General features: G+C 34.2%; 2 protein-coding genes across 2 annotated transcripts; both read right to left on the bottom strand.

Moving 5' to 3' along the window:
* Nucleotides 1-180: 180 nt before the first annotated feature.
* Nucleotides 181-11990, bottom strand: LOC140051237 (protein transport protein Sec24C-like). The gene is made up of 18 exons (XM_072096376.1): nucleotides 11366-11990; nucleotides 11001-11148; nucleotides 9988-10728; nucleotides 9747-9858; nucleotides 9242-9369; nucleotides 8828-8966; nucleotides 8249-8364; nucleotides 7846-7970; nucleotides 6795-6986; nucleotides 6260-6353; nucleotides 5850-5966; nucleotides 5559-5729; nucleotides 5117-5359; nucleotides 4702-4840; nucleotides 4294-4412; nucleotides 3884-4063; nucleotides 3163-3444; nucleotides 181-2838 (listed from the first exon to the last, which is right to left on the bottom strand). Exons 1-18 carry the CDS (start codon nucleotides 11677-11679, stop codon nucleotides 2698-2700), a joined length of 3501 nt encoding a protein of 1166 aa, XP_071952477.1. The 5' UTR covers nucleotides 11680-11990; the 3' UTR covers nucleotides 181-2697.
* A 2161-nt stretch (nucleotides 11991-14151) lies between these two features.
* On the bottom strand, nucleotides 14152-24923 carry LOC140051221 (death-associated protein kinase 1-like). Its single transcript, XM_072096355.1, has 13 exons — nucleotides 24815-24923; nucleotides 23982-24262; nucleotides 23304-23402; nucleotides 21019-21117; nucleotides 20260-20358; nucleotides 19759-19857; nucleotides 18524-18595; nucleotides 18136-18255; nucleotides 17460-17702; nucleotides 16746-16884; nucleotides 16293-16450; nucleotides 15972-16160; nucleotides 14152-15666 (listed from the first exon to the last, which is right to left on the bottom strand). The coding sequence occupies exons 2-13, from the start codon at nucleotides 24231-24233 to the stop codon at nucleotides 14503-14505; spliced, it is 2733 nt and encodes a 910-aa protein (XP_071952456.1). The 5' UTR covers nucleotides 24234-24262; nucleotides 24815-24923; the 3' UTR covers nucleotides 14152-14502.
* Between the last annotated feature and the right edge of the window lie 942 nt (nucleotides 24924-25865).

Here is a 25865-nt window from a genome sequence, read left to right as displayed (position 1 = left end):
ATCATGTCTATTATGTACATCACATAAAGTTTGATAGTGTAGACAGAGCTTTAGAGAGTGTAGTACCGTGGACAAAAAAGTAGTTCGTACTTATTTTGTCCGCTCTACAAAAATATTGATACTGTAAGCATGGATAAAAATTGCCATGATAAAATGATGAACGGCAAGAAGCAGTAAAAATAGTTTTTCTTTCCAAATTTAATCGGTATTTATCATTATTCCTGAAACGGTATTGTCTCATAATTTAGCCAAGCCATAACATTTTTCAATAAGCTTTTCATATAATTTCTTATATTTTTTAAGTAAAAACAGAATATCTATAATAGGTTTAGGTTGACTTATATACTGTATATACACACATTCTCTGCTAGAACTAAGTAACAAAAATCACTGAAAACATGCAAATTCAAAAGCAATAATCACATTACAATAGAATTGTCATGCTCTTATCAGTTATTAGTACTATTATACTTATTTATATACTTATTCAGTATCAGTTCTACATTTAAAAATAAGATATTTAGCTCTGTAATAACTTTGGCATTTTGCTCACCTTACCTTCGTTGTAAAATTGATTTAACATTAAATACAGTTGGGTGACAACAAAACTGACATTCACTACTTAAACAATGTTGAAATTAAATTTAGGGTAATAACGTAATTTTCAATAACGTTGGCATCAGTTTTATGTAGTTTTAGTGATGTAGAATTTCTGTTTAGTATTTCACATACGGTCTATAAAGTGGTTTGATATCTAAATTAATTTACCCTTCACTTTAAATACTTTTGAAAAGACAGAAGAAACATTATTTAAACAATAAACAAGATTTAACACGTTCACTGCCACGGCGTATTTATACGTCAAAAATTGCGTGTCGCTACTTGCCAAGACGTAATACTACGTCAAAATCGTAGCACTTTTGTATTGTATGTAGAATCGCTGGCAGTGGTGATTGGAACAGGAATTATCGCATGGCAGTTTATGAATGATGTACGTAAACGATAATCTAAAAATAAATGTCATATGTTTGTTTGTGTTTATTCCCTCATGCATTGAATATGGTTGATACGATGGCGCCCTCACACTCAATATAATCATCTCAAACATGTCATAAATTGCGCTAATAGTAAATAAAAATAATAAAGGATGAAATGATTCAGTGTGGTTTACTGTTTTTATCTCTCGATGATAGGTTTGACCGATTTTAGCGCGGAAAATCCCCGACGTATATTTACGTTCCTGGCAAAGTCAATAAAATTGTTGGACCATTGCCAGTGACGTATTTATACGTCTCAACGGTTTTTCCCGCCATCGTATTTTGAATGACATCATGATAGTCTGTGACCAGATGTTACACTTTCAAACTGTAATTTAATATGTAAACGGGACTTGGCACTGGGACAGAAATTACGGAAAATGCCTTGGCAGTGAACGTGTTAAGCATAGTGAAATTATTATATATTATATAATAATAATATTTCTCCATGGTTTAAGTAACTCACAATGAGGGACATAGATCTATACAATTAATGTATGTAAATTAGAGTCTTTTGCAATTCTAACTTTAATTGATATCAGATCTGATTGTAGTAATATTACTTAAGTAGCCCCCAGGGGCAGGGGGGTCCTAGCCTTCATTTTACTTTTGCACTTTTGTACTGTGTCCGATCCTTTAGTTCCTACCTTATGTGGAATACACACTTTTTTGGATAAAAATCTAAATTAACTATTTTACTTTCCACCAATTACGATATTAAATATTAATATAAAAAATAGTAAATTTAAATGTTTACAGTACATTTTCAGTACAGTTTCCATTTTTTAATTTCAAAATAAATAAACTAAACTAAATAGAAAATAATTATACTTTGAGTGAGATTGTATTGTTGATATTGAATCAAGTACAATTAATTGAAGAGCTGATATTAGTTAAGGTGTATTTCACTGTTCTCTTCCATAATTTGCTATGATATTGCTATGTTTGTCAATGGAATAGGTAAAGACAAAGTCATTGGTAGGAATGATAAAACACCACAATTTGAATGATAAGCCACCTATTCAAAATAATGATAAAGGTAGGCTTCCTTTTTTAGTTTCCAAAACAAATTTTTACTCCACAAAAATTTGAAAAAAATGTGATTAAATTGAAATCGCTGATAGATGGTAACGAATGTAATCTTGAACATTGGTACTAGTGTTTAGTGATGTTAAACAACATTGGTACTAGTGTTTAGTGATGTTAAACAACCTTAATCATGGCCATCAACAATAAATCGTAAATAATAGGTGTTATATATCCTGATTCTATGAACTGTATCTAGACAAATGGAATAATTACTTCAGTATCATGGCAAATTCCATGATACATGACAGATATGCATCACATGTGAATGCTTTATCATAAAATGTTAAGGTGTAAATAGTGGTATTGTTCCTATAGTAGTTTTCATGTGGCACACATGTGATGCTGTATCATGGAATTTACCTACGTGCAGAATAGTATCAATACAATAGGTATAATCAGGTAGATATATTATAAATCTTGCTGTACAATTCTAAATATTAGCATCATATTGTTGAACATAAAGCAGTTAAAACATCTGAAAATATATTTGTTATATTTCCATTTAACATTTCCCAACAAAATATCTAAAATAGAGACTGGATTGTGGGAAGATGATGATATGTCAAAGGTCTTAGGTCAATAAATTGCGTATCTCCTTGTGCATATGGCAGAGGAAGTCAACGTAAGAAGCCGTTGCATTTGACCCTTTATCTTCAACTAAGAAATGTCGGAACCAGCCTTCCAGAGCATCTCGTTGACGAACTAATGTTAGCTGTGAAAAGCAATAGAAAACAGTATTGATATTTATGTGGAAAATAGAAAATAAATCTAATACATACATTTATTTAATTTAAGAAATATTTGTCATAAACACACTGTTAAGCTCTGTCTACACTATCAAACTTTATGTGACAAAACAATGTGATGTGCCCATATATGGACATGATAATGTCATATCAATACCATATTTAAGCATATCACTACCATATTTGGACACATCACAATTTTTTGATAGTGTAGACAGAGCTTTACACTTCCAGAATTCACTAACATTGTTAATGTTGTGTAATTGTGCTTGTAGGTTGTCACTACGTACCTTCATGTATCTTGGTCTTTTCTTCCTCACGTCATCAACAATACATCGCACCTGGTTAGAAATTTTGTTATCTATTTGTAACAACTTCTGCGATTCAATGTTAATTTGAGCAGCAGAGTTTACGCCAAACACTTGTTGAACCCAGTCTTGCGGAACATGCAGACCAATCCATATAAATAGGGACAGTCCATTCTCAAGTAGGTATACACCGGTGTCACTCAGACGGTCTGCTGAGCATCGGATTGCTACCGGAAGTACATTGGAGTCTGGGTTTAGTTCATGCTAAAACAAGAAATAATTCCACAAATTATAAACTCTAAAATAGAAGTTTGTTATAATTTTTGCCGTGGCAAACAACAATTTGAACATGATCTCTTACATTTGTTTGTAATTTTATTTTCAGATTGCATAATATTTTTTTTAATCCAATCAAATGACGTCATGATCAATAAAAACATTAAAATTGGTGTATAGTCACAATATTATTGCTCTTATCAATCATGACGTCAATTGATTGGATGTGAAACCATTATTTTCATTAAAGAAAGCATAGATGGTTATCCTATAGTTCCAGGATAAAAAATCTTTTGCTTTATGTATGAAAAATGTATCTATTTATCGTCGATCTTTATATTCCTAGTGTAAATGGGCATTAAGAGTTTTAAAAAAGGTAGTTTATACTGCTGTAACTGCAGTAGATACATGATTGCTAAGTACGTACCAAAGGTAGCAATCTAGGATAGAAGTAGACATGACTTGATGGTACATCCATTGACATAACAGCCTGCATTAACCAGCTACGATCATCTGTCATAATCTCAGAGCTTCCCTGTAATGCGTCACTCTTTATAATACAGTTGCAGTATAATGGCAATAGTTTCATACACTCCGGTAGTATTAGCTGTAAATACAATTATTAATATCTAATTAGGACTTTTTAAATTGATTTTTATATTATTTCCCAACAATTCTGAACACACATTTGATTTTTTTTTATAAATAGCATATTTGATTTTCTATCTAAAATAGAAAATTTGATTTTTTTCAATTCAATTTATTTCCACAAATAAATAACTTAACCAATAGAACCTTTTATTTAAATTTATTCACTTAATTTGCATACAAACCCACCTGTCCTTGAGATGACTGGTTAGCACAGTTCTTTCGATAGCAAGCCAGTATCTGAGCGGTACGGTTTACTAATCCCTCTCGAATGGCTTTGGGATTTGATGTTAATGAAGCTTTCATTGCTGGAAAGTAAAATATAAACACACTTTTAATTTGAGTTATTAATCACAATTTTTATTAATATATAATGGTTAATTTGGGTCCTTGAATCTAGACAAAATTTAATTTTATTTTGCCTTTGCTATTTAATTACAACTCATTTAATGTTTCATTTGGAAAAATCTCATTAAATAAAGAGCCCTTTGAGATTCAGAATACTGTCACAATTAACAGTAAAATAAAATTATAAATAGAAACGTTTACAACAGGAAAGTGTATTCTATGGCACTTAGAAACAATGAAAACACAAACCATGTTTGGATAAGAAGTTGATAATAGTATCTGTTTCACAGCTGCGATACATGTCTGCCATTTGTGAACAACAATTCATTGATAAATTGAGAACTCGAAGTCTACGTTGACCACTAACACTTGTGTATAACACTGCAACCTGTAATAGTACATTTATATATTATTATTAATCTAAAATTAAATTAAGTAATTTGAATAAATAGACCAAGGCAAAGCAATGGTCAATGCTATTGTCAGTCCTGGATTTAAGGAACAAAAATAGACAACAGGTCTAAAGATAGTTTGTATTCTTTGTAATTTTTCACAATCAGAATATTTGTGTCTAATTGTGAAACAAAAATCAAGTTGAAAACAAAACAAATATTTAAATTTTTAATTTATTCTTAATTACTTTACATAAATTTAAAAGGTTTACCTGTATATAAGCGCCGTTTTCCTCAGACAATTTATCATCATGCTTGATCTCAAAGGTAACAGCTTTATCACAATCAATTGATGCCAACTCAACATCAACTGTGTTTGACATAAAAAAATTACCATGAAAGTCTGTTGCACGAATACCGGTACTTGTCCGCACACGCATGACAGCATCGAAAGCTATTGGTCGTTTTACGTTGCGGTTGAGATCTTGTAAGAAACGTTCGCCTTCAGCAGAAGCCTGATAAATAGCAAACGTAAGTAACTTTCATGATTTGGAAAAATTATTCAAAATGTATTAAATCAATATTTATTAATAATCGAAATACAGTATTATGTTAATCTAACATCAGTAGTGTTGTTCTGTGGCATTGTAGACAACATGGCAATCTTAATGTTCGTTTGTATGTAATTTTGAGACGAGAAAATAAAACCCTTACCTGGAAGTATGTGTATTTATAGCACTGGCCACCCGTCAGACTGGACACTTGACCAATGGTTGCCAAGTCCGTGTAAGCATTTGGAAATAAAAATAAATCTACACTGCAACCAGCTGCCACACAGTCTTGGCCAAGTTTGGTATAGAATCCGGTCTGAGGTGATAACAATGTCTAGAATAAAAATTGAGTTTTGCATACATTAGTAAGTTAGTTTTTAATATGTCCTAAAAAAAAAATACAGAGATTCAAGAAATTGAAAGTAAACATGCAAATTTAATAATTTGTTCATACCTTTTCTTTTTCCGTTCCCAGTAGTTTTCTATCATCTCTATTTTTCAACTTTCCAGGGGCGTCAGCAATTGGAAGAGATGTGTGAAATATAAAAAGCTTTCCTGCACAATTTGCCGCCTATATTACAAACATTTTGGATAAGGTGAACTAGTGTAAATAATGAGTCATAAGGAAAGCATCTAAATATCTAAAGCTCTGTCTACACTATCAAACTTTATGTGATGTGTCCATAAAGGACATGATGATGTCATATTACCACATTTTTTGTTGTCAAACTAGTTTAATAGTGTGGAGTTTAATATAACATGTATATTAAATAAATCAAACTTGATTAAGAAAATAGTTATAATATTTGTATATATTACAATTAATTGTATCATATAATTTAAAATAGTTTCCAAATTAAATACCTTGAGGGCTTCTAAACCTGCTTGTACAACTGGTCCTAGCATTGATTCTGTTTCTCTTGTATCTGCAAACATCTCAGGGATTTGGTCAAGTAGACTATAATGGAATGACAGTGAGAGGATAGTACACATTACTGTATGCCAACTGGCATAGGGTCTTTTAAGGCCAACTCAGAGAGCATCGTACGTCAGGAGAAATTGAAACATGTTTAAAGTTCTGCAGACGACCTAAAAACTAGACGTGGCGCTATCTTAAGACAACTTGTCTCGTCAGGATTCAATTCAGGCACTACAGCACCGATGGTTCAAGACATGTCATCTGCATCCTCGTACGATGCTGTCTGAGTTGACCTTTAAAAGAACTCTGATAAAGGACAGTCTAAGCTCAAGTTCGGTAGCCAATTACCAGAACACATACAAGCGGGATGTTTTCAATAAAATACATAATGCATAGAGCATTTATTTATGACATCATACATTACATAACATTTTTGGGAATAAAATTTAATTTGACTGATTTAACTTGGTGTAAGCTTACCTATCAATGACTGCCCTAGAATCTGAAACTTTGACAAGAAAACCATCTAACAAAGGCATAAATACATCATGAACATCAGACACAACTAACATCTGAGGCTGAGCAAGAGCAGAGTTGATGTTATAAAAATGCAGCGTACTATTATATGTTACAAAACCAACACGGATTGCCGATTCTTTATTCCCATGTTCCCTGAAAAGTAAATTAATTAATAATAATAAATGTTGATATAAGTTTGCGGTACACCACATATATTAGTTCTGAAAAGAACTGTTGAGTTTCTCGGTGTTTCAATCAATATGCTTTGATCGTCCTCAGGAGTGAGAATGTAATAATGACAACATTTCTTCTTTTTTTTTATAAACACTGAAAAATGTTCAGTTTCGCAAAATAGAATGAAATAAAAGGTACAGTAGAAAGGTGAAATTTGAAGATGGTTCTCTAAAAAGATTTACTTAAGAAATCCAAGAAATATGAGTTCATACAGTTTGTTATTGCTATCATTATCATTGACATGTAACAAATAGGCCAATAAAGTCTGTCATGTGACACATAATAAGTATTATACTCAAGGACATATCTAAAAGCACAGCACAGATCTTAATATACATCCTTTGTGTACACGTGTAAAAAAAAAATAAATAAATAAAAATAAAAAAATAAAGAACAATTGAAAACTGTAAAACATTATATCTACAGTATAATAATTAAATAATTTATTTTGAAATATTTCTGAATTACCATAGTATTAGTTTAATTAGAATAACAAAAAATGAATTAATTTTCAGATTAATCATTGTTTTTCAACACTGGTATTCCTTATGCATATTTAAAATATTGACTTTCTAGCAAAAGTACAGCTGCTGCCCATTTGCATAAAGCAACAATAATTGTGAATGAATAACATTATTTAAAATGAATACAGCATAACCAAGACATTATAGAATATTATACACCTAAATAAATTCCAGTTATTTGATTGGACAATTGTGGGTCACATGGCGTGCAATAGTACATTAATTATTGAATATTAGTTGAATTATTTGCCTACCTTGGTAACTGATCAAGAATCGTTTTTAACTCTTTACAAAGGAGATCCACCATTCCTGTTTTTATACTCTGATATGTTACATCAATCATAAAAATAAATGCAGGTGGTTTCGGAAACTCATTGTTCTGCAAAATGAACAAAAAAAAAACTTTTAAAAAACGGAACAATGGAGTTAATTTATTCTTCTTAATTTATTACTCGAAATCATTTTTTTTTTCAAGAATTGTATAGTATAGACAATAACAATTAAAAACTATTACGCGAGCCAAATCCAAAAGGCCACAGGATTGTTCTATTTTAGTTGAACTAATGTTGCAACCAATGGCAATAACTAGGCCAAAAGAATAGATTGTATTTTCAAAAAGCTACATCAGAAAGAGTATAAAAGACTTTTGTTACTTACTTTACAATAATCTGTTGTAGCTAAAAATTCATAAGCACCGAGCGAAAGTTCCGCTCTTTCATACATGTCTACTCGCTTTCTCATATGATCCAGCGGTTGGAAATACTCAGGAGGTACTGTGCAAATAAAAGTACATTAAAAGTTACAATAATTCATAAAATGTGTAAAAAAGCACATTAAAAGTGTTACGATTTCAAAAGTAATTAATAAAATGTGTTTCAGTTTTGACAATGAATGAATGAAGTTAATTGGCAAGTATAATACCTGGCCTACTCTCACATATTGCACGTTATACTAGTACAATCTGAAAATATTTTTTTTATACAGGCAAGTAATACTTGAGAAAGAAACAAACCTATAAATGATCTACAGATTACTAGTTAAAAAGAAAATGTTAAATAATGTATGACTTTGAGTCTGAGACCAATCAAGATCTTGCATTGTAGCCAGAATCATTGTTGATTTGAATCATTGTTGATTTGAATCATTGTAGGCAGTTTAGGCTGAAGAAAAGCTGTCCACCTATGACTGGGCAACAAATTATTTATTACTAATTGGAAAGTGATAATTGAATAGTACCTTCTGTGACACAATTGCAAAAGTTACATTGAAACCGACGACCACCATCAACAAATTGCATAAACGGACACATGTAGGCTTTACAACGATTGCATCTGATTGGTCCATTTGGTCCATGATCAACCAATGGTGGAGGAAACTGAAAGAGAACAATGAAATAATTGCGATTATAATGTTACCTTTAGTGTTTTCATGGTTTTACAAAACAAAAATGGTTTTTAAAATAAACAGTTCACTTTTAATTTCTAGATACATTTTAACATTCTTTCTACAATTTTATTTAAAAATTTTTTTTTCCTCATAGGGTTTAATGAAATTCTACATTGTTTTAACCATCTCTCTACTTCTTTCTATCTTTATCATTATAGATTTTCATGCTTTCTCTTGGCAAAAACATAGGCAATAAAAACTGACCTCGCCTTCTGGTAGCTCCGAAAATGGACACGCCACAACGGCCATAGGAAGCTGTGACTGTTTAATCATGTCTTGAGTACATGGTAAGTTATACATGGTTGACCTGATCATTCTTGGACTAGCATTACCTGTAACATCAAACATTCAAAAGTCATTCAATTTTCTTATTTATAGAGGGTGACCCTAAATAGCGTATGCTGACAATAAAGGGACCCTCTTTATGAGTGCGACAGTGGCTGTGAGCATACTAGTACACCGGGGTAACCCCCTACTCGTCTCGAAAGATGTACTAGGTTCTTTAAAGCGCACATGAGCTAGATGTGATGATGAGCCACTGGACCTACGGTTTATAGTCCTTATCCGAGAAGACTCGTTCTACCACCAGAACCATGGAGCGAGTGAGGCTTGAACCCTTGCCGAAGTTTACTATAGTTGACTATATATGGTTGACTTGCTGAAGGGGTTGTGTGAGAATATATTGTGTTCAATTTATAGGATGTCATACCTTGATCTATAACTTGGAATTGTGTAGTTACTAGTGGTGGAACCAGACCTCTGGAGTTGGTCATAAATTGCTCATTTCCTCGGTTCTTTTTATCGTCTTCTATTACTTGAATCTATAACATAAAAATGTATGGTTAATATTTGCAACAAACGTAAACATTTCAGATCACAATGTGCTCCATGCTCTAATTATTTATGGGTCTATTTAGGGTTTACAAACTTAAAAAAATGTTAATACTTACTGGGCTTGGCATCTGATCAGGATCCAACCTTCTTGGTGCTGGTTGTTGCGCCATACCTTGGCCTGGTGGCATCCCAGGGCCTGGTTGCATCCCAGGTCCTGGTGGCATCCCAGGTCCTGGTGGCATCCCAGGGCCTGGTGGCATCCCAGGTCCCATTGGAGGGCCCATTCCAGGGTTCTGCATGCCAGCATATTGCGGCCTAGCTCCTGGTCCACCTACAGGTGACATTGGAGGCGTTTGACCTGTAGCAGGACCACCTTGATAAAGTTGCCCCACAGGTGCTCCACCCATCATAGAGTTGGGAGGAGCACCCATCATAGAGTTGGGAGGGGCACCCATCATAGAGTTTGGAGGGGCACCCATCATAGCATTTGGAGGGCCACTCATAGAGGTAGGAGGTGCACCCACCATAGAGTTGGGAGGTGCACCCATCATAGAGTTTGGAGGGGCACCCATCATAGAGTTTGGAGGGGCACCCATCATAGAGTTAGGAGGTGCGCCCATGGGAGCATTTGTTCTCTGGTTGTTATACATTCCCATCTGTGTATTACTTGTTGGTGGTTGTCCTGTCATTGGTGGAGGCCTACTGTTTGCCATACCCATTCTGTGTATGCTTCCTGGTGCTTGTGAGGAGGGTGGTGGTCCTACTGTATTAGATGTTGGCAGTCCTTGTGAGTAGCCCATATTTGATGGTGGTGGCCCTTGGGGCCTCACAGGATTCTGCATCCTGGGACCACCCATCTGCAAAATAAAAAGCATGACATTTTATATAAATATAAAAATAGTTTTTTCTTTATGTCTGAACCTAAAATATAGATTGTTATTATACAGAGAGCCTCTGAAATCTGGTAGACCAAACATTCAGAATTCATTTTTTCTTTATTTACTGTTCCATTATTAAGGTTTACTCCTTTTTGTGATAATAAACAAATTTATTATCTTGTTTCTTTAATTATGTTGCTGGAAAGTAAAATATTATTGTATTGTTAACTAATAATATCACATCATCATACCATGCCTGGTTGGTTGCTACCTAAACTCATTCCACCCATCTGTGTAGTCATTTGGTTTTCACCTGATGAAGGCGGCAGGCTTGTCTGTGATGTAGGTTGGTAAGGAAGTCTCTGTGGTGGTTGTTGACTGTTTTGTTGTGGAGGCCCTCTGTCAAAAGATGAATTAAAAATATGAATTAATTACCAAAACCTTTCGTATAACAAAATATGGTTTTGAATTATAGTATACATTACATTGAAAAAATGATATGGCCTGGCATATTGTCATTATTATTTATATTTAGTTATGATAGATTATGTATAATTTAGCGTAATTTTAATTATTTAAAGGAAAGAGATTTTGTTTGTGACATTACATTGCATACCTTGAAGGTTGTTGATATCCTCCGTAGGGTGAACTCTGATTTAGTTGTTGACCAGGAGGTGGTGGTTGGCCGTATTGTTGACCAGTTGGGCCCTGTGGTGGTCCTTGTGATGAGGGTCCATTCATCCTAGGCTGCAAACCCGGTTGGTAAAACCCGGGTCCTCCGTGTTGAGTTCCAGCCACTGTTTTCTGCTGTGGTGGTCCCACTGATTGACCGGCGTTATTGTAGTACGAATTCTGCTGGTTATTTTGAGCGGTATAATTATATTGACCAGGACCAGGTGGTCCTTGGTTCATGTAAGGCCCAGAGCTCATTCTTGAAAAATTATTTTACATTAAATGATCCACGTATATAAGAAATCAAAAATATTTAGACACCGGAAACTCTCACCCAGCGTAGGTTGTTCCGCTGCCGCTGAATCCTCTTTCTAGGCTGGCGGCCTGGCACTCGTCACGTATACCGTCTATTATTTAACGATTTGTACCAAAACGTGGTAAAAAATGATGTGTAGGTTACCTTGATTCTATAAATGAACAATCCATATACCTACCGCAACCATGTGGCAAATAAAACGACGACAATAACGATACAACACAGATTTAATCGTGTTTTCTGTCAACGTATTTCTCATGCCACGTAAGGTTTACCCTCATGTACAGGTCAGTACGCATGCGTATTAACAGCCACGTCAACATCGCAAAGACTGTTGGGAAGTTTAGAATTACTTTACTTGGCAAAATTATTCAGCAAACCTCTTATTACACAGAAATTAATTAAATAATTTCGATGGAGCAATATAAATCATTCCCATAATCAATAGCAACTTTATTATTTGGTTCCGTAGAAATGTAGTTTTTATTTTCAGACTGCTAGAGTGTTTTTAAAAATAATTTGATTTAATGTACAGGTTTTTTTATACGAGTAGTTTTAAAATACATCTTTTTTAATTCACCGCTTGTTGTTTGCTGCGTTGACAGGCTCGTCCCTTATTGGCCTACTTTGATAACATTAATGTTATTCAGTTACCACTTGCAGCATTTTTTTAGTAACAGAATGTGTCGTCAATTGTTTATTTCATTATGTAAAACTTACATCTCAGTAAAGCCTGCATGGTTAGCACCACTGTCTTTATGCTTACTAGGTACACTATCAAACTTTATGAGATAAAAAATGTGATGTGCCCATATATGGACATAATGATGTCATATAACTACCATATTTGGGAATATCACTAGTGACTAGCCCATTTATGGGCATATCATACTTTTTTTTTTCTCAAACTAGTGATAGTGTAGACAGAGCTTTAGGGAAATGATCAAGTTCAGCTTATAAGAACACAACGCACTAATAATAAATAGGCCATTTTTAAATTAATTTAAAAGGCCATGGTCAAAATTCACCTATTTCATAAATGAACACTCGAAATATTTCAAAAAATGTTTATTTTCCATTTTTAAACGAAAAAATTAAAAATTCGTAAAGATTTGAACCCTGGTTGCTGGATCTGTGAGTACTCAAAACAGATCATTATCCGTTATTCCACAAAGTAGTACATGACTGAACAGCTGACAATAGAATATTTATACACGATTACGTAATTTATCGTGGCGTCATAAATCTGCATATTCAGACCGTCATCATGAGGGAAACCCAAATGACCTGTTAGCTCAGTCATGGAAAATAATGCCATTCAACTTTGTTTCCAATTTTTAAAAAGGTAAACAAAAAAAATAAAAATATCTCTCTTTAAAAAAAAAGAAAAAGAATATTCATTATTTTCCATTCCAAAAAAATCCGTAGAGGTTCGAACCCAATCTACCAGAGCTGAGAGCACTCAAACCTGAGCATTACCCGTTACGGTACAAAGTAGTTCTTGAAAGAACAGCTGATAGTAGTCTATTTATACGTGTATTACGTAATTCATCATTACATCATATATATCACATTAACCTTGTTAAAACCAAAATGATCAGTTAGCTCAGTCGCATGAGCGTCGTGTTCACAACACGCATGCCGTCGGTTCGATTCCCACGCTGGTCGGTGGAATAGAGTTAAAGGCATGCGGCCACTGTGTTTGGGGTTCACAGATTATACGTCCCCCTTTCCACCACACATCATGAGGCGACAACATCAATGCATCTGGTGATGTGCTGGAAACGACCCCAAGAGGCTGTGGCAGGGCCTTAGTGCTGAAGCAGGGAGAGCACATTTAACATCTTTTTTTTTTATTAATTTTTTTTCCAACCTGTATTCGATCTCGTAAATTTTATGTTTGCCGCCCTCAATTTTAAAAGAAATTGAATGTATTATTTTCATCGCAGGTGTACAAAACGGTTTGGTATGCCGTGCGTTGTTATGCAATGGTTGTGCAGGTGTAGTGGGAAAGACAGTAGTGTTAGTCATTCGCGGTCAACACGCCACATTGTTAAATTTAGATTTAATCATTGTTGCTACATTGGCAGCAAAATGTCCGATTCATGCAAGATATTGTATTGTAATATTATGTTATGAATACAAGGACGTTTATGGTAGTTGGTGTGTATGGCCGCACCGTCCCAGAATAAACATGCTTCAAATAGATAGTTTGTCTCCGATGGTTTTTGTATGAGGTAATGGAGAGTGAAATAAGATCAGAACATTTGCAAAGATGCCGATTTCTAGACCAATTTCAAAGCTTAGACTAATTCCGCCGCCGGGCTAGGCCTTAGGCATACGAAGTCGAGTTGTTTTAAAGTAGGAAACCCCATCTAAAATTGTTTTTCCCCCATTCGATATAATTCATGATGCATGTAGTAGGAAAAACGTGTGCAATTAAGAAAATGTTTAAAAAAAAAAAAAAAAACTCCATCAAATAAAAAGACAGAAGAAATTCAATTTCAATGTTTCGACGATGTATTTTCATTTTTGAGAATTACTGTACTTAATTACTCGTTACAAAAATGGTATCATGTGTCTAGCGACAATACAGCATGAAGTATCGTGTCTTCTGACAGAAAGCGTCATCCCACATGGGATAGAGCGTATGCTCCAATTCAAACCACAGCGTGCTACGTTTGGACTGTTGCCGTTAGCAGACAAAAAACTACTGCATGTTTATTGTCGCTAGACATGATACCGCGAGAATCAGCTGACATGGTTTAGACAGGAGCAAATCCTTCTTCCTTCATCATTTTATGAACCGCATTTAGTGCGTCATTTCGATCCATCTCCTTCAATATGGCGCATAATCTACCTATGCTACTACAACTCTCTTGGTGATCGGACCATCTCCTTAACAGCATGGGCAACTTTCCTTCGTTTCCAGAAAGGTTCACTTCAGACAGATGTTCAATATCTATTGCATTCATTACACCTATTCTCTCAGCAAACGTTCGGTAATCATTCAGATCTGCAGCACGTTCGCGTTCTAAGAAAACTCTAAGTTGCTTTACAACTGGTACTTTCAACCATTTAACGTCACTCTCATAACCTTTTATTTTCAAGATAGTCATGTCGTGTCCTTGACATAATAATTCAGTTACGTGTTCATTTTTACTACGTTTTAAGTTGACGACAAAGCCGTTACCCTCATCAGCTTTGATAACGTCATTTATTGAATAGCTTTGGCAGTCTGTGATGTCAGACTCTTTTTTCATGTCCGCTACACTGACTACACGGATCTCTGTTTGAGTTCCCTGTGACACCTGATACTTTGCATCATCTACGTCATTCATGAGTTGTGACAACACTATATTGCACTCTTCTTTACGTTTCACTTCGTCCACTTTTACACCAACAAATAAAGACATTTGATCGCTGGACATTTTCACAATACTTTCAACGTAACCTACAGCGCTTTTGATCGTATTTCGCGTAAGTGTGCTGTGCGCTACGAACTCATTGAGTCGCGTTAGAATTGTCACTTGAAGGTATGGGAAAAATCCCGGAGTGAACATATCTGATTCATCAACACATTTGATGTGTCTGCCAAAATAAACTGATTTCTCCTCCTCCACCCATTTTACTGTTGGGAGATCTAAAGGCAATAAACTTGGAATGATGTAAGTGTCCTCTCTATATTCGTGAATTAAGTTAAGATGCGTAAGAAGTTGTATTACTATCGTTGGGTTTGCGATTTTGCTAACTATTTCACTGATATCTTTGAAGGTAAAGAGTTCCTTAGTTGGAACTCTCTGCACGCCATCGAAGAGTGTGTGGTGGCTACTGGCAAACAGTCTTCCAAACAAGTCTGACGTCAGCCAGCCGGGATTGATGACAACTTGATCTTCCACGTCATCACTCTGAAGCTCCGCAAAATATATCTAAATTAAAAATACAAAAATATAGATAAATGTAGGCCTTCTTTTATATCAGAAAAGATGTAGACCATATAATGAAATGTATTAGTAATTAGCGCCGATAAGAAATCAGACACGATGAAGGAAAAAGTATAAAATGTGAAAAATATATAAGCTGCCGAAATCAGAGAGTTTGTTAGAAGGGCGAAAGAGAATATACCTACAGTAATTGAGCATGCGCAAAGTAATTCATTGCATTGGCATTTGTAATTGCATCTATATGTACTTTTTGAGTTATAATGTATTTCTATATACAAATATAATCTTACCTCTCCTGTGTCAGTCATAAATCTAGCCGCAGTTTTTAGCAGTTCTTTCGTTACCAAAGCGTTTGTTATAGAATTGACGCGTTTTTCAAACTCAGTAAAACTCAACAATGGAGCCATAGCTAATTCGTCGATCCAATCTGGAAGGTGATTTGTTATTCTCTGACATATTACTGGTACCCGTTTTATTCCCTATAATAAAATAGAGAAAACTTTTATATAACATCATAATGGTATGAGTTAAACCCTATAAAATCCATGATTAAAATAAACACAAAACGAAAGTACACACACACACACAGAACACGCGGGATTTATACTTACTCGTATACCCTTGCCAAGAGTTTCAATTGCATTACGTAATGGTTTTATGTGCTCATCCCACGATTTGTGAGTTTTAAGCACTATTACGTCACTAGTTATGTTAAGAGTGCAGAACACCTTTTTCATCTCCTCAACATTCTTTCTGGCAATGGAAGTTGCTGGAAAGAAAAATAAATATTGGAAGTATTAAGTTAAACCATTACACATCATATAGTGCTCTGCTGTTTGCAATAATAGTAAATCTATAGTATAATGGGGTGGAGTTCCTTATGGAAATGATTTAGCAGGATCGGATACGTGATTTTGTAAAAGTTCTTTCATGGAGTTACTGATGACCGAGGATCTTACGATTCACTATAGTAAGTCGGAAAAAAAATTGTGTTAAAATGTTTAGTTACCTATATTATAAACTAATACCGTAGGTCTATCAATAATCTTAATGTCCCATTATACCTGAAGAAATATTTGCACCATCTAAGTTGTCCTTGTGTGTAGCTACAATCACGATCCCACTGTTGATTTCATCTGGGTGGAATGCTGACGTCACTGACTCCCTCTGACATGCTTTAATCATAGCCAACCAATGTCTTAACTTTAAAATTACAAGAAAACCCAATAAAGTTCTTAAAGAGCTATTCTTAGAAAGAAGCAGTGGCACGCATATTGACCGCAAAGAATCGACAACGAGAAATTGAGAAATAATGTTAGAGGATCCAACTGCTTTAAACCAACGCGCTCTCTCCTGTGTTTACTCTAATATAACCTTCAGAGTAGTTTAAGCTCGGTTCCCTAGGACGCAACGCAGGGAAACGTAAAGCGTGGTTCCCACTAGAACGCAACGCAACGTAACGCAGCGACGTATCGACGCAAAGTCATGTATTGCGTAATCACAAGTGGGAACCGACGACGCAACATTGCTGTAAAAATCGTAGGTTTGATTTCACGCAGGCGGGGCAAACACAATTGATTGGAAGGGCATTTTCGTATGTTGCGTAGATGATTGCATTACGTTGCGTCGCAAGTGAGAACCAAGCTTTAGTAAGTGATTTGACCAATCACAAGCGATGGATTATTCGAGCTGTCACTTGTCATTGGTCAACTCGCTTGCGTTTTATACAAACATGATTATAGTATGCCACTCTTTTACAGTATCAACACAACTCTCACCTGTCTTTGCTGTTCCCTCTGTTCAAGTGTTATGTCATACAATACTAGAAAAATGGAATTACGAATGCCGAAAAATGCACTATGTGTTATATGGTATTCACTCTGTCCAGCAAAGTCTCTTGCACTAAACTTCCCGGCCTTTGGAATGGATACGTTAGTTATTCGCACGCCTGGTGTTGCTCTGTGATCTAATGCATGCGAAAGTTTCGGTCGTTCGTTAAGACGATGGGGTGACCAACGTTTCTATAAAATGTTAAAGAGGTATTAAATTAGAGCAATTAATGTCTGAAACGATTTACAAGAGAAAGCAGTTGATGAAGCACCATCTGTTTATATTGGTTCAGGTGTTTAATATAGAAAACGTCACATTCACACTAAAGCTTGGTTCCCACTAGGACGCAACGCAATGACGTAAGGGCAACATAAGTAACTTGACCGATCACAAACGATTAATTATTTGAACTGCCGCTTGTCATTGGTCAACTCGCTTGCGTTGCGTCTACGTCCTTGCGTTGCGTCCTAGTGGGAACCAAGCTTAACTCTTTTCGGATTTCGTACAAGCGTATACGTAGCCCTGAGTTTTCTCCGACCACGACCGTGTGAACATTACTTAAGATGTGTATGTTTCGGTCGCTGTGATTTGATGCAATATCAAAATATATAAGCTACAACAAACCTGTATTAGTGTTTTGAGTAATGTTGTCTTACCAGACATCGGGTGGCCGATAACATTCAGCTTCAATACATCTAATGGTTGCCCACCCTCTGCTAGCTTCAAAAGATCTTGTAAATTAGCCTATAATAGGCATAATATTCAAATCAAAATAATAATATACATTTATTCTTCAGGATAATCTGAAGTTTCTATTGTTTATTTTATCTTATTAATTTATTTTGTTTATCATTGATGACGTCTTGCCATTATCTTTCGTTTTCTCCTTTCACTTACTTTGTATTTTGTTATTAATAGCCATGTTATACAACATTTATCATATTACATGATAGATATTATTATTATTAATAAAAGATACACATTCATAATTAAATACGTTCACTATTATTACCTCACTTTTTAAGTAGTCGGCAACCGCTCGATGGTTTAGCGACTCGGCTTCGTCAATTGCTGAGTTACCTTCCTAAAACACAATAATAAGAGACCTATGATTTTAGGATTTTGTAGGTTGGTTTTGTGGAAGTTGCTTATATTGTTAATTTCCTTGTGAAATTGTTTCTATTTTTGTTTTTTTGTATTATTTGTATATATTAAATATTTATAAAGGAAATGAATGAATAATCAAATTACTAATAATATACAAATAATGAATGTTTATGAGTGTAATGGTACAAATAATGGCACGAGGTGAATGATGAAAGGAAACGATCGTTTAATAGTGCGTACTATTACACGCCATGTGACCCACAATCGTCCAATCAAATGACAGGAATTTATTTAGGTGTTATATAATAAATACTAATTAATAACAAAAAAGAATCATCATAATATAACAGAATTTCTATGTTTTTTTTTCTTAAAACAAATGACAATAAATGATACTTGACTTGACTTGATAATAATATTATATCAATTGATACATTAATAATACATAATACATAATAATACATTAATAATATTACATCAATTGATACATTAATAATATTATATCAATTGATACATAATAATACATTAATAATATTACATCAATTGATACATTAATAATATTATATCAATTGATACATTAATAATACATTAATAATATTATATCAATTGATACATTAATAATACATTAATAACATTACATCAATTGATACATTAATAATACATTAATAACATTACATCAATTGATACATTAATAATACATTAATAATATTATATCAATTGATACATTAATAATACATTAATAATATTACATCAATTGATACATTAATAATACATTAATAATATTATATCAATTGATACATTAATAATACATTAATAACATTATATCAATTGATACATTAATAATACATTAATACTATTATATCAATTGATACATTAATAATACATTAATAACATTACATCAATTGATACATTAATAATACATTAATAATATTATATCAATTGATACATTAATAATACATTAATAATATTATATCAATTGATACATTAATAATACATTAATAATATTATATCAATTGATACATTAATAATACATTAATAATATTATATCAATTGATACATTAATAATACATTAATAATATTACATCAATTGATACATTAATAGACTTTTTTTATAGTTGAGTATTTGTAATTTCTTTTTACCTTATTCTTTTCTCTAATCGGTGCTTTATTTTCAACGAGTCGACAACAAATGTCGAAATTGTTAACAATGACAGCTAAATGAAGCGGTGTCCTGCCATCCTATAAGATAACAAATAATTTTTTATTTGTATTTATTTAATACTTTTATCAAGCTCATTCCGAGTTTTTACGTGTTTCCTTTTTATCTCTTTATCGACCTATTTTTCTGATTTATTTATATGTTTAACGATGATGAATAGAGTATATTTGATTTTATTTAATTTGAAAGTTACATTACATTTCTGTACCTAGTAGGCCTAGTCTATTCTCAAATCAACGAGCAAATTGTTCGATATATTTGTTCCGCTAGCACAAACAACTTGTGAGATAACTCTCCTTTTTTTGCAAAAGGGACGTTAAGTTCAGTTAATTATCCAATTTATCATATCGTCACATCATCTCCATTACCATCCTACTGTTGCTTCGTTGGTACCATCATCTTATTAACTTGTTCATACTTACACAATCTTTTGATGAAATATCAGCTCCTTTATCAAGAAGAAACGCACAGATGGTGGAATGACCAAGCAGAATTGCCAAGCTGAGAGCTGTCAAACCTTTCTGTCGGAATAAAGTCAAAACATAACAAAGAACAGTAGTAGTAGATGCTATATTCTGAGCTTGCTATAAATTAATGTGGGCCTTGATTCAATGATCCTAAGGACAAAATGTAATTAAAAACCTGAAAAAGGCTATTGCCTGTCTGTATATGCCTAAAGCTTGGTTCCCACGAGCGAGGCAACGTAAGCGTGGTTCCCACTAGAACGCAACGCAACGACGTATTGACGCAAAGTGATGTATTTCGTAATCACCAGTGGGAACCGACGACGCAACAGTGCTGTAAAAATCGCTTGTTTGATTTCACGCAGGCGGGGGTAAACACAATTATTGGAAGGGCATTTTCTTACGTTGCGTCGTTTGCGTTACGATACGTCGCAAGTGGGAACCACGCTTAACGCAACCTACGCAACGTAAGAAAATACCCTTCCAATATTGTGTTTTCCCCCGCCTGTGTGAAATCAATGTTTGTAGCATTATTGCGTCGTCGGTTTCCACTTGTGATTACGCAATACAGAACTTTGCGTCAACACCTCGTTACGTTGCGTTACTTGCGTCTCTAGTGGGAACCAAGCTTTAGAAGTACTCACAACAATAATATGATACAATTAATAAATTATATACATGAATTATGTAAATTAGTTTACGTATTTGAAATCTTACGTTATCTTTGAGGTCGACGTTAGCTGAGCGATCAATTAATAACTTGCATATTTCTAAGTTGTTTTCTTTGGCAGCTTCGTGGAGCGGACTTCTTCCTTCCTGAAATATAAGCACACATATTTTTATTTCTGAACATTTTTTAATGGCTGTGGGTTTCGTAATTTTGTACTGGTGAAACCAGGCTTAAAGCTCTATATTGAGCTTATTTGGTCTTTTCCGCAGGCTTTGCATCTTTTATTTAATACTTTGAATTAATCTGTATAAATAACAAGTTTGATGCATTGTGAAATCAAAACGAACAAACTTAGAGCATAACTTTAATAAGGGTTTCTATTGCCACACGTGAATCTAAAGCTCTGTCTACACTATCAAGCTAGTTTGACAAAAAAAATCGTGATGTGCCAAAATATGGTAGTGATAATATCCAAGTATGGCAGTGATATGACATCATCATGTCCATATGGGCACATCACATTTGTTGTTGTCACATAAAGGTACCGGTAGTGTAGACTTGCTTGAGAAACATTGTTTTATTCATTTAATAATCAATAAAATACCATACATTCACTGAACTCAATCGCAGTATAAACACCTACAAAGCTAACACGATTACAAATTAATATAATATTTAAATGGCCACGTTATAAAACTTTTTAAATTGTTAAAGCTTAATAATTACGTTACAAAAAATAAATTCGTGTAGTAGCCTATTGTTTAAAAATTAAACAGATTTCCACGCCGTTCCTGCGTGGTTCCCAAGCGACGCAACGTAACGCAATCTACGCAACGTATGAAAATGCCCTTCCAACCATTGTGTTTCCCCCCGCCTACGTGAAATCAAACCTGCGATTTTTGCAGCAATGTTGCGTCGTCGGTTCCCACTTGTGATTATGCAATACATCACTTTGCTTCAATACGTCGCTGCGTTGCGTTCTAGTGGGAACCATGCTTTATCGTCAGATGAGCGATGCTTTTTGTAAGAAATATTTCTTGTTTAGATAACGCTTAACACTAAAGCTTGGTTCCCACTAGAACGTAACGCAAGGACGTAAACGCAACGCAAGCGTTTTAACCAATGACAAGCGAAGTTATAGACAGTTAGCAATCACAAGCAAATAAGCCATCGCTTGTGATTGGTCAATTCACTTGCGTTGCGTTACGTCCTTGTGTTGCGTCGCTAGTGGGAACCACGCTTAAAGATCAGAGTACATCAATAATCCACTGAGTCTCCAGTTATAAGTACAGTATAACAATAATTGTTATATTAGTTCAGAGAGTATAACAAAAGAAATAGTATTAACATTTTTTTTAAATAATGGTTGGCATTGAAAGTCCGGATATAGGAAGAAATAGACACACCTTTAGAATTAGTTTAGGATATAGTTTAGGCCTATTAACGCGTACGTAACAGTATTGTGTTTAGTTCCCCATCTGTACGTGCTGTACTTTTATAAACTGTGACATTGTTCAGGTTAACTAAAAATTACTTTTTCTACAAATAGAACGCATAATTCATAAAAGACATATAGGCCTATCTTTGTTTTCATTTCTTTCATTTTCATTTTTTTTATTTAACTTACATTTATTTGGAAAACAGGGACAAAAGCGCATATGCGTCTATGACCTAATGTATGTATATGTATATGTATATATGTAAATCATACTGTAAATTATAGAAACAGTGCTCATATTCGGAACATGATCTCATAATCGCGTCGAGCATAGCTCATTGGCGAAAGTTCCGTATTTTTTAGTTGTATGAAAAAATGTCTCTGGCTGGATTATTCTGACTTGTTAAGCCTCCACTGATTGTGAGGGCGTTTGTTGTATGAGAGAATGTATCTGGTGGGTGAAAATCTGTGATAATACCATACATGGCTCTGTGGTCTAGTGGCATGATACTCGCCCTGTAAGCGGGAGGTTGCAGGTTCGAATCCAGCCAGAGACATTTTTTCATACAACTAAAAAATACGGAACTTTCGCCAATGAGCTATGCTCGACGCGATTATGAGATCATGTTCCGAATATGAGCACTGTTTCTATAATTTACAGTATGATTTATATATAATTTACACAGTGCTACGCAACATCATTGATTTGTATATATGTATATGTATATGTATATGTAGTGTACATTGATTGTAAACCTGACGAAACTCTCTTGAAACGTAAGTTAAAATTACTGTTTTACAGTAATCGAAACCAGTGATGTTTTTATTCATTTAATAACTTAGTATTATATCAGTATGCTCGTGATTCAATAATATTAATTATTTAATCCTCACCATGTCAGTACTATTAACATCAGCATTGGCCTTGATTAGAATTTCACAAATTGATCCGTAACCATTCGCAGCTGCAAGGTGGAAAGATGTTTTTCCAAGCTATTTTGAAAACAAAAATAATTTAATTTTCAACAAACAGCATCCCCGACCAAGGAACAATCTAACAACACGTTAATTTCTCTCATAATGATTTTGTATCAATTGGATTCTTTGTTTTTTTTTCTCATCATAATATCATATATTAATATAATATTTATTCGTAACAATACTCTTTTAAACTTTTTAAAGATTTTTACTGTTTTATACTTTTCTCAACCAACATTTCTTTACGAAGACAAATAAAGCTTCTTGTATCTTGTAATATGCAAAGAGATCTCACTCCTTGACGCATCGCATTGCGCAAGAACGCAGTGGAACGTATTTGACCAATCACAAGTGACGATCATCCTGACGGATGTCTTGTGACATTTCTTACATTTGGGGTTCTAGGCCTATTAAACATAATACATTAATATAACACGATTATAACATTTATTACTGGGCTTATATACATTATGCAACGGTAACTAAATATAATTGTTGAATTTTTTGTAATATTGTTCATTTTGAAAAATTATGATTAGGGCCTATTACATTCTTGTAATCCACAAGTTCCTATAAAATAATAAAATAACTTACTTCTGTTAATGTGCCTATTTCAACCTTTTCCTCGTCGATTAATCGTTGAACTTCTTCACTGTCATTGTTGAGAATGGCACGTATCAGTCCCTGCTCTTGAATTGTCGATCTTCGTCTAGGATTAGATCTTCTACTAGGAAACAAACTAGATGACGACCTGGTATCCATGTTAGTTAGAGTGAAGGCAATATTGCCTCGGTTCGCTAGGTACACTTCCTTATTGACGTTATGATCGTTAAATAAACAATACATTTTCAATACACATTGTCATGTTATCGATACTGAGAATTTAAAAAAAAAATATTACAGTTTACAATTAAGTAAAAGTGCCCCAGACCATGGATTTACAACTCTGTAGCCTACACTGTTTTGTATGGGTATTGAGCTCTGTCTACACTGTCAAACCAGTTTGATAAAAAAGTGTGATGTGCCTAAATATGGTAGTGATATGCCCAAATATGGTAGTGATGACATTATCATGTCCATGGGTACATCACATTTTCACATACAGTTTGATATTGTAGACAAAGCTTAAGGCCTACTTTCCAACCGATTATGAAACAGTTACTATATATAGTTCTGACATCTGTCCTGACATCTAGGTGTGAGGAAACATCCTACCTACCTACCACCACGAACAATAAAGTTGTCTCGATTAACCTATGAAGGCATTTTCGAGCTCTATATTTTGTCATTACTGTTTACACATCATCATCGCTAGCTATTCTTCTTTCGATGTAAATTTTTTTTAATGAAATTGTTCATCTGTGGTTTTTTTTTAAACAATAACAATGGAACCGCACCTTAACATTATAATAAACGAGTAAGCTTACCGTGGAGACATCTGCTAACATTGAATCTTTATAGGGTCATCGCCAGAACAGCAGTAGGACCTATAACGCGTTTATTGTGTACAACATACAGGATCGAGTTGTAGTTATAGCTGGCTTGCTCATGCACTGTTCGTAAATGTAGTCAAAGTGTGAACACTTCTGAGCTAAATATGACTAAGCCGGATATTGTGAATTATCGCTCTATCCTTCACAGTGGACTCAACTTACTTTCTTCAAAGAAGAATGCAAGTACAATTTGTTAATAACATTATTAATATCATATTTATCCGGCTTTACTTTTATATCGTTTCCCTTTATCCTGTTTCTAGCTACCATATACACCTCAAGGAAGCGGCATCAATTCTTAATTTGACATCTTGGGTTAACCCAGTAGACCTATAAATAATAGGCATTATTATTATTTATTTAAAACATGTTTATTATATATTACTTTACTAATATAATTTATCTTTGAATCTCATAATAATAATAATCATCGACCCTGTCATCCCATTTAATTGCGCGGATAAAATACATTCTGTTTCGTGCACCGAGTAACCCATCCATTAGTCTGTCTATAATAACGCACCCTTCTTCGTCATTTTCGTGAACCAAATTACCCACGTTTATTTCTGACTTAGTACCAAACCCGGTACCAAACTACGCTTTTCGTGAGTTTGCATTATACCACGTCGGCTACTTCGTGATTTCTGCGCATTCGCGACTCTTAGCTCTTGCCACAAAATCATGAACATTTCTTCATGTTCTACGTACAAAATCACGAACCTCTCGTGTTTGCGCACAAAATCATGAACCCGGTGTTGTCTGCGCACTTGAAATCACAAACCGCTCAGCTCTTCGTGTTTTCTGCGCACTTGAAATCACAAACTGCTCTTCGTATTTTTTGCTCACAAAACCACGAACTCTGGTCTTATTTGTGTTTCTACGCACAAAATTACGTGTAGTTAATCAACATAGAATTGGTAAATTTGGCATTGTTTGTCGAAACGTACCACAAAACACGCCAGGTCTACCTACAAAGACGCAATGT

This window comes from Antedon mediterranea, chromosome 6 (genome assembly GCF_964355755.1).
Source record: "Antedon mediterranea chromosome 6, ecAntMedi1.1, whole genome shotgun sequence".
Classification (NCBI taxonomy): Eukaryota; Metazoa; Echinodermata; class Crinoidea; order Comatulida; family Antedonidae; genus Antedon; species Antedon mediterranea.
Note: the sequence above shows the minus strand (reverse complement) of the source record. Positions and strands in the feature narration are given on the sequence as shown.

What these genes read in the sequence shown, in the direction of transcription:
- LOC140051221 (XM_072096355.1), bottom strand. Translation starts at nt 24,233, where the DNA reads ATGTATTGTTTATTTAACGATCATAACGTCAATAAGGAAGTGTACCTA. An exon ending in ATGTTAATAGTACTGACATG is followed by an intron (nt 21,118 to 23,303) that starts GTGAGGATTAAA and finishes CTTATATTTCAG; the next exon opens with GAAGGAAGAAGTCCGCTCCA. An exon ending in CCGACTACTTAAAAAGTGAG is followed by an intron (nt 18,256 to 18,523) that starts GTAATAATAGTG and finishes TGCCTATTATAG; the next exon opens with GCTAATTTACAAGATCTTTT.
- LOC140051237 (XM_072096376.1), bottom strand. Translation starts at nt 11,679, where the DNA reads ATGAGCTCTGGGCCTTACATGAACCAAGGACCACCTGGTCCTGGTCAA. An exon ending in CTGATCAGATGCCAAGCCCA is followed by an intron (nt 9,859 to 9,987) that starts GTAAGTATTAAC and finishes TTTATGTTATAG; the next exon opens with ATTCAAGTAATAGAAGACGA. An exon ending in CAGGTTTAGAAGCCCTCAAG is followed by an intron (nt 5,967 to 6,259) that starts GTATTTAATTTG and finishes TTTGTAATATAG; the next exon opens with GCGGCAAATTGTGCAGGAAA.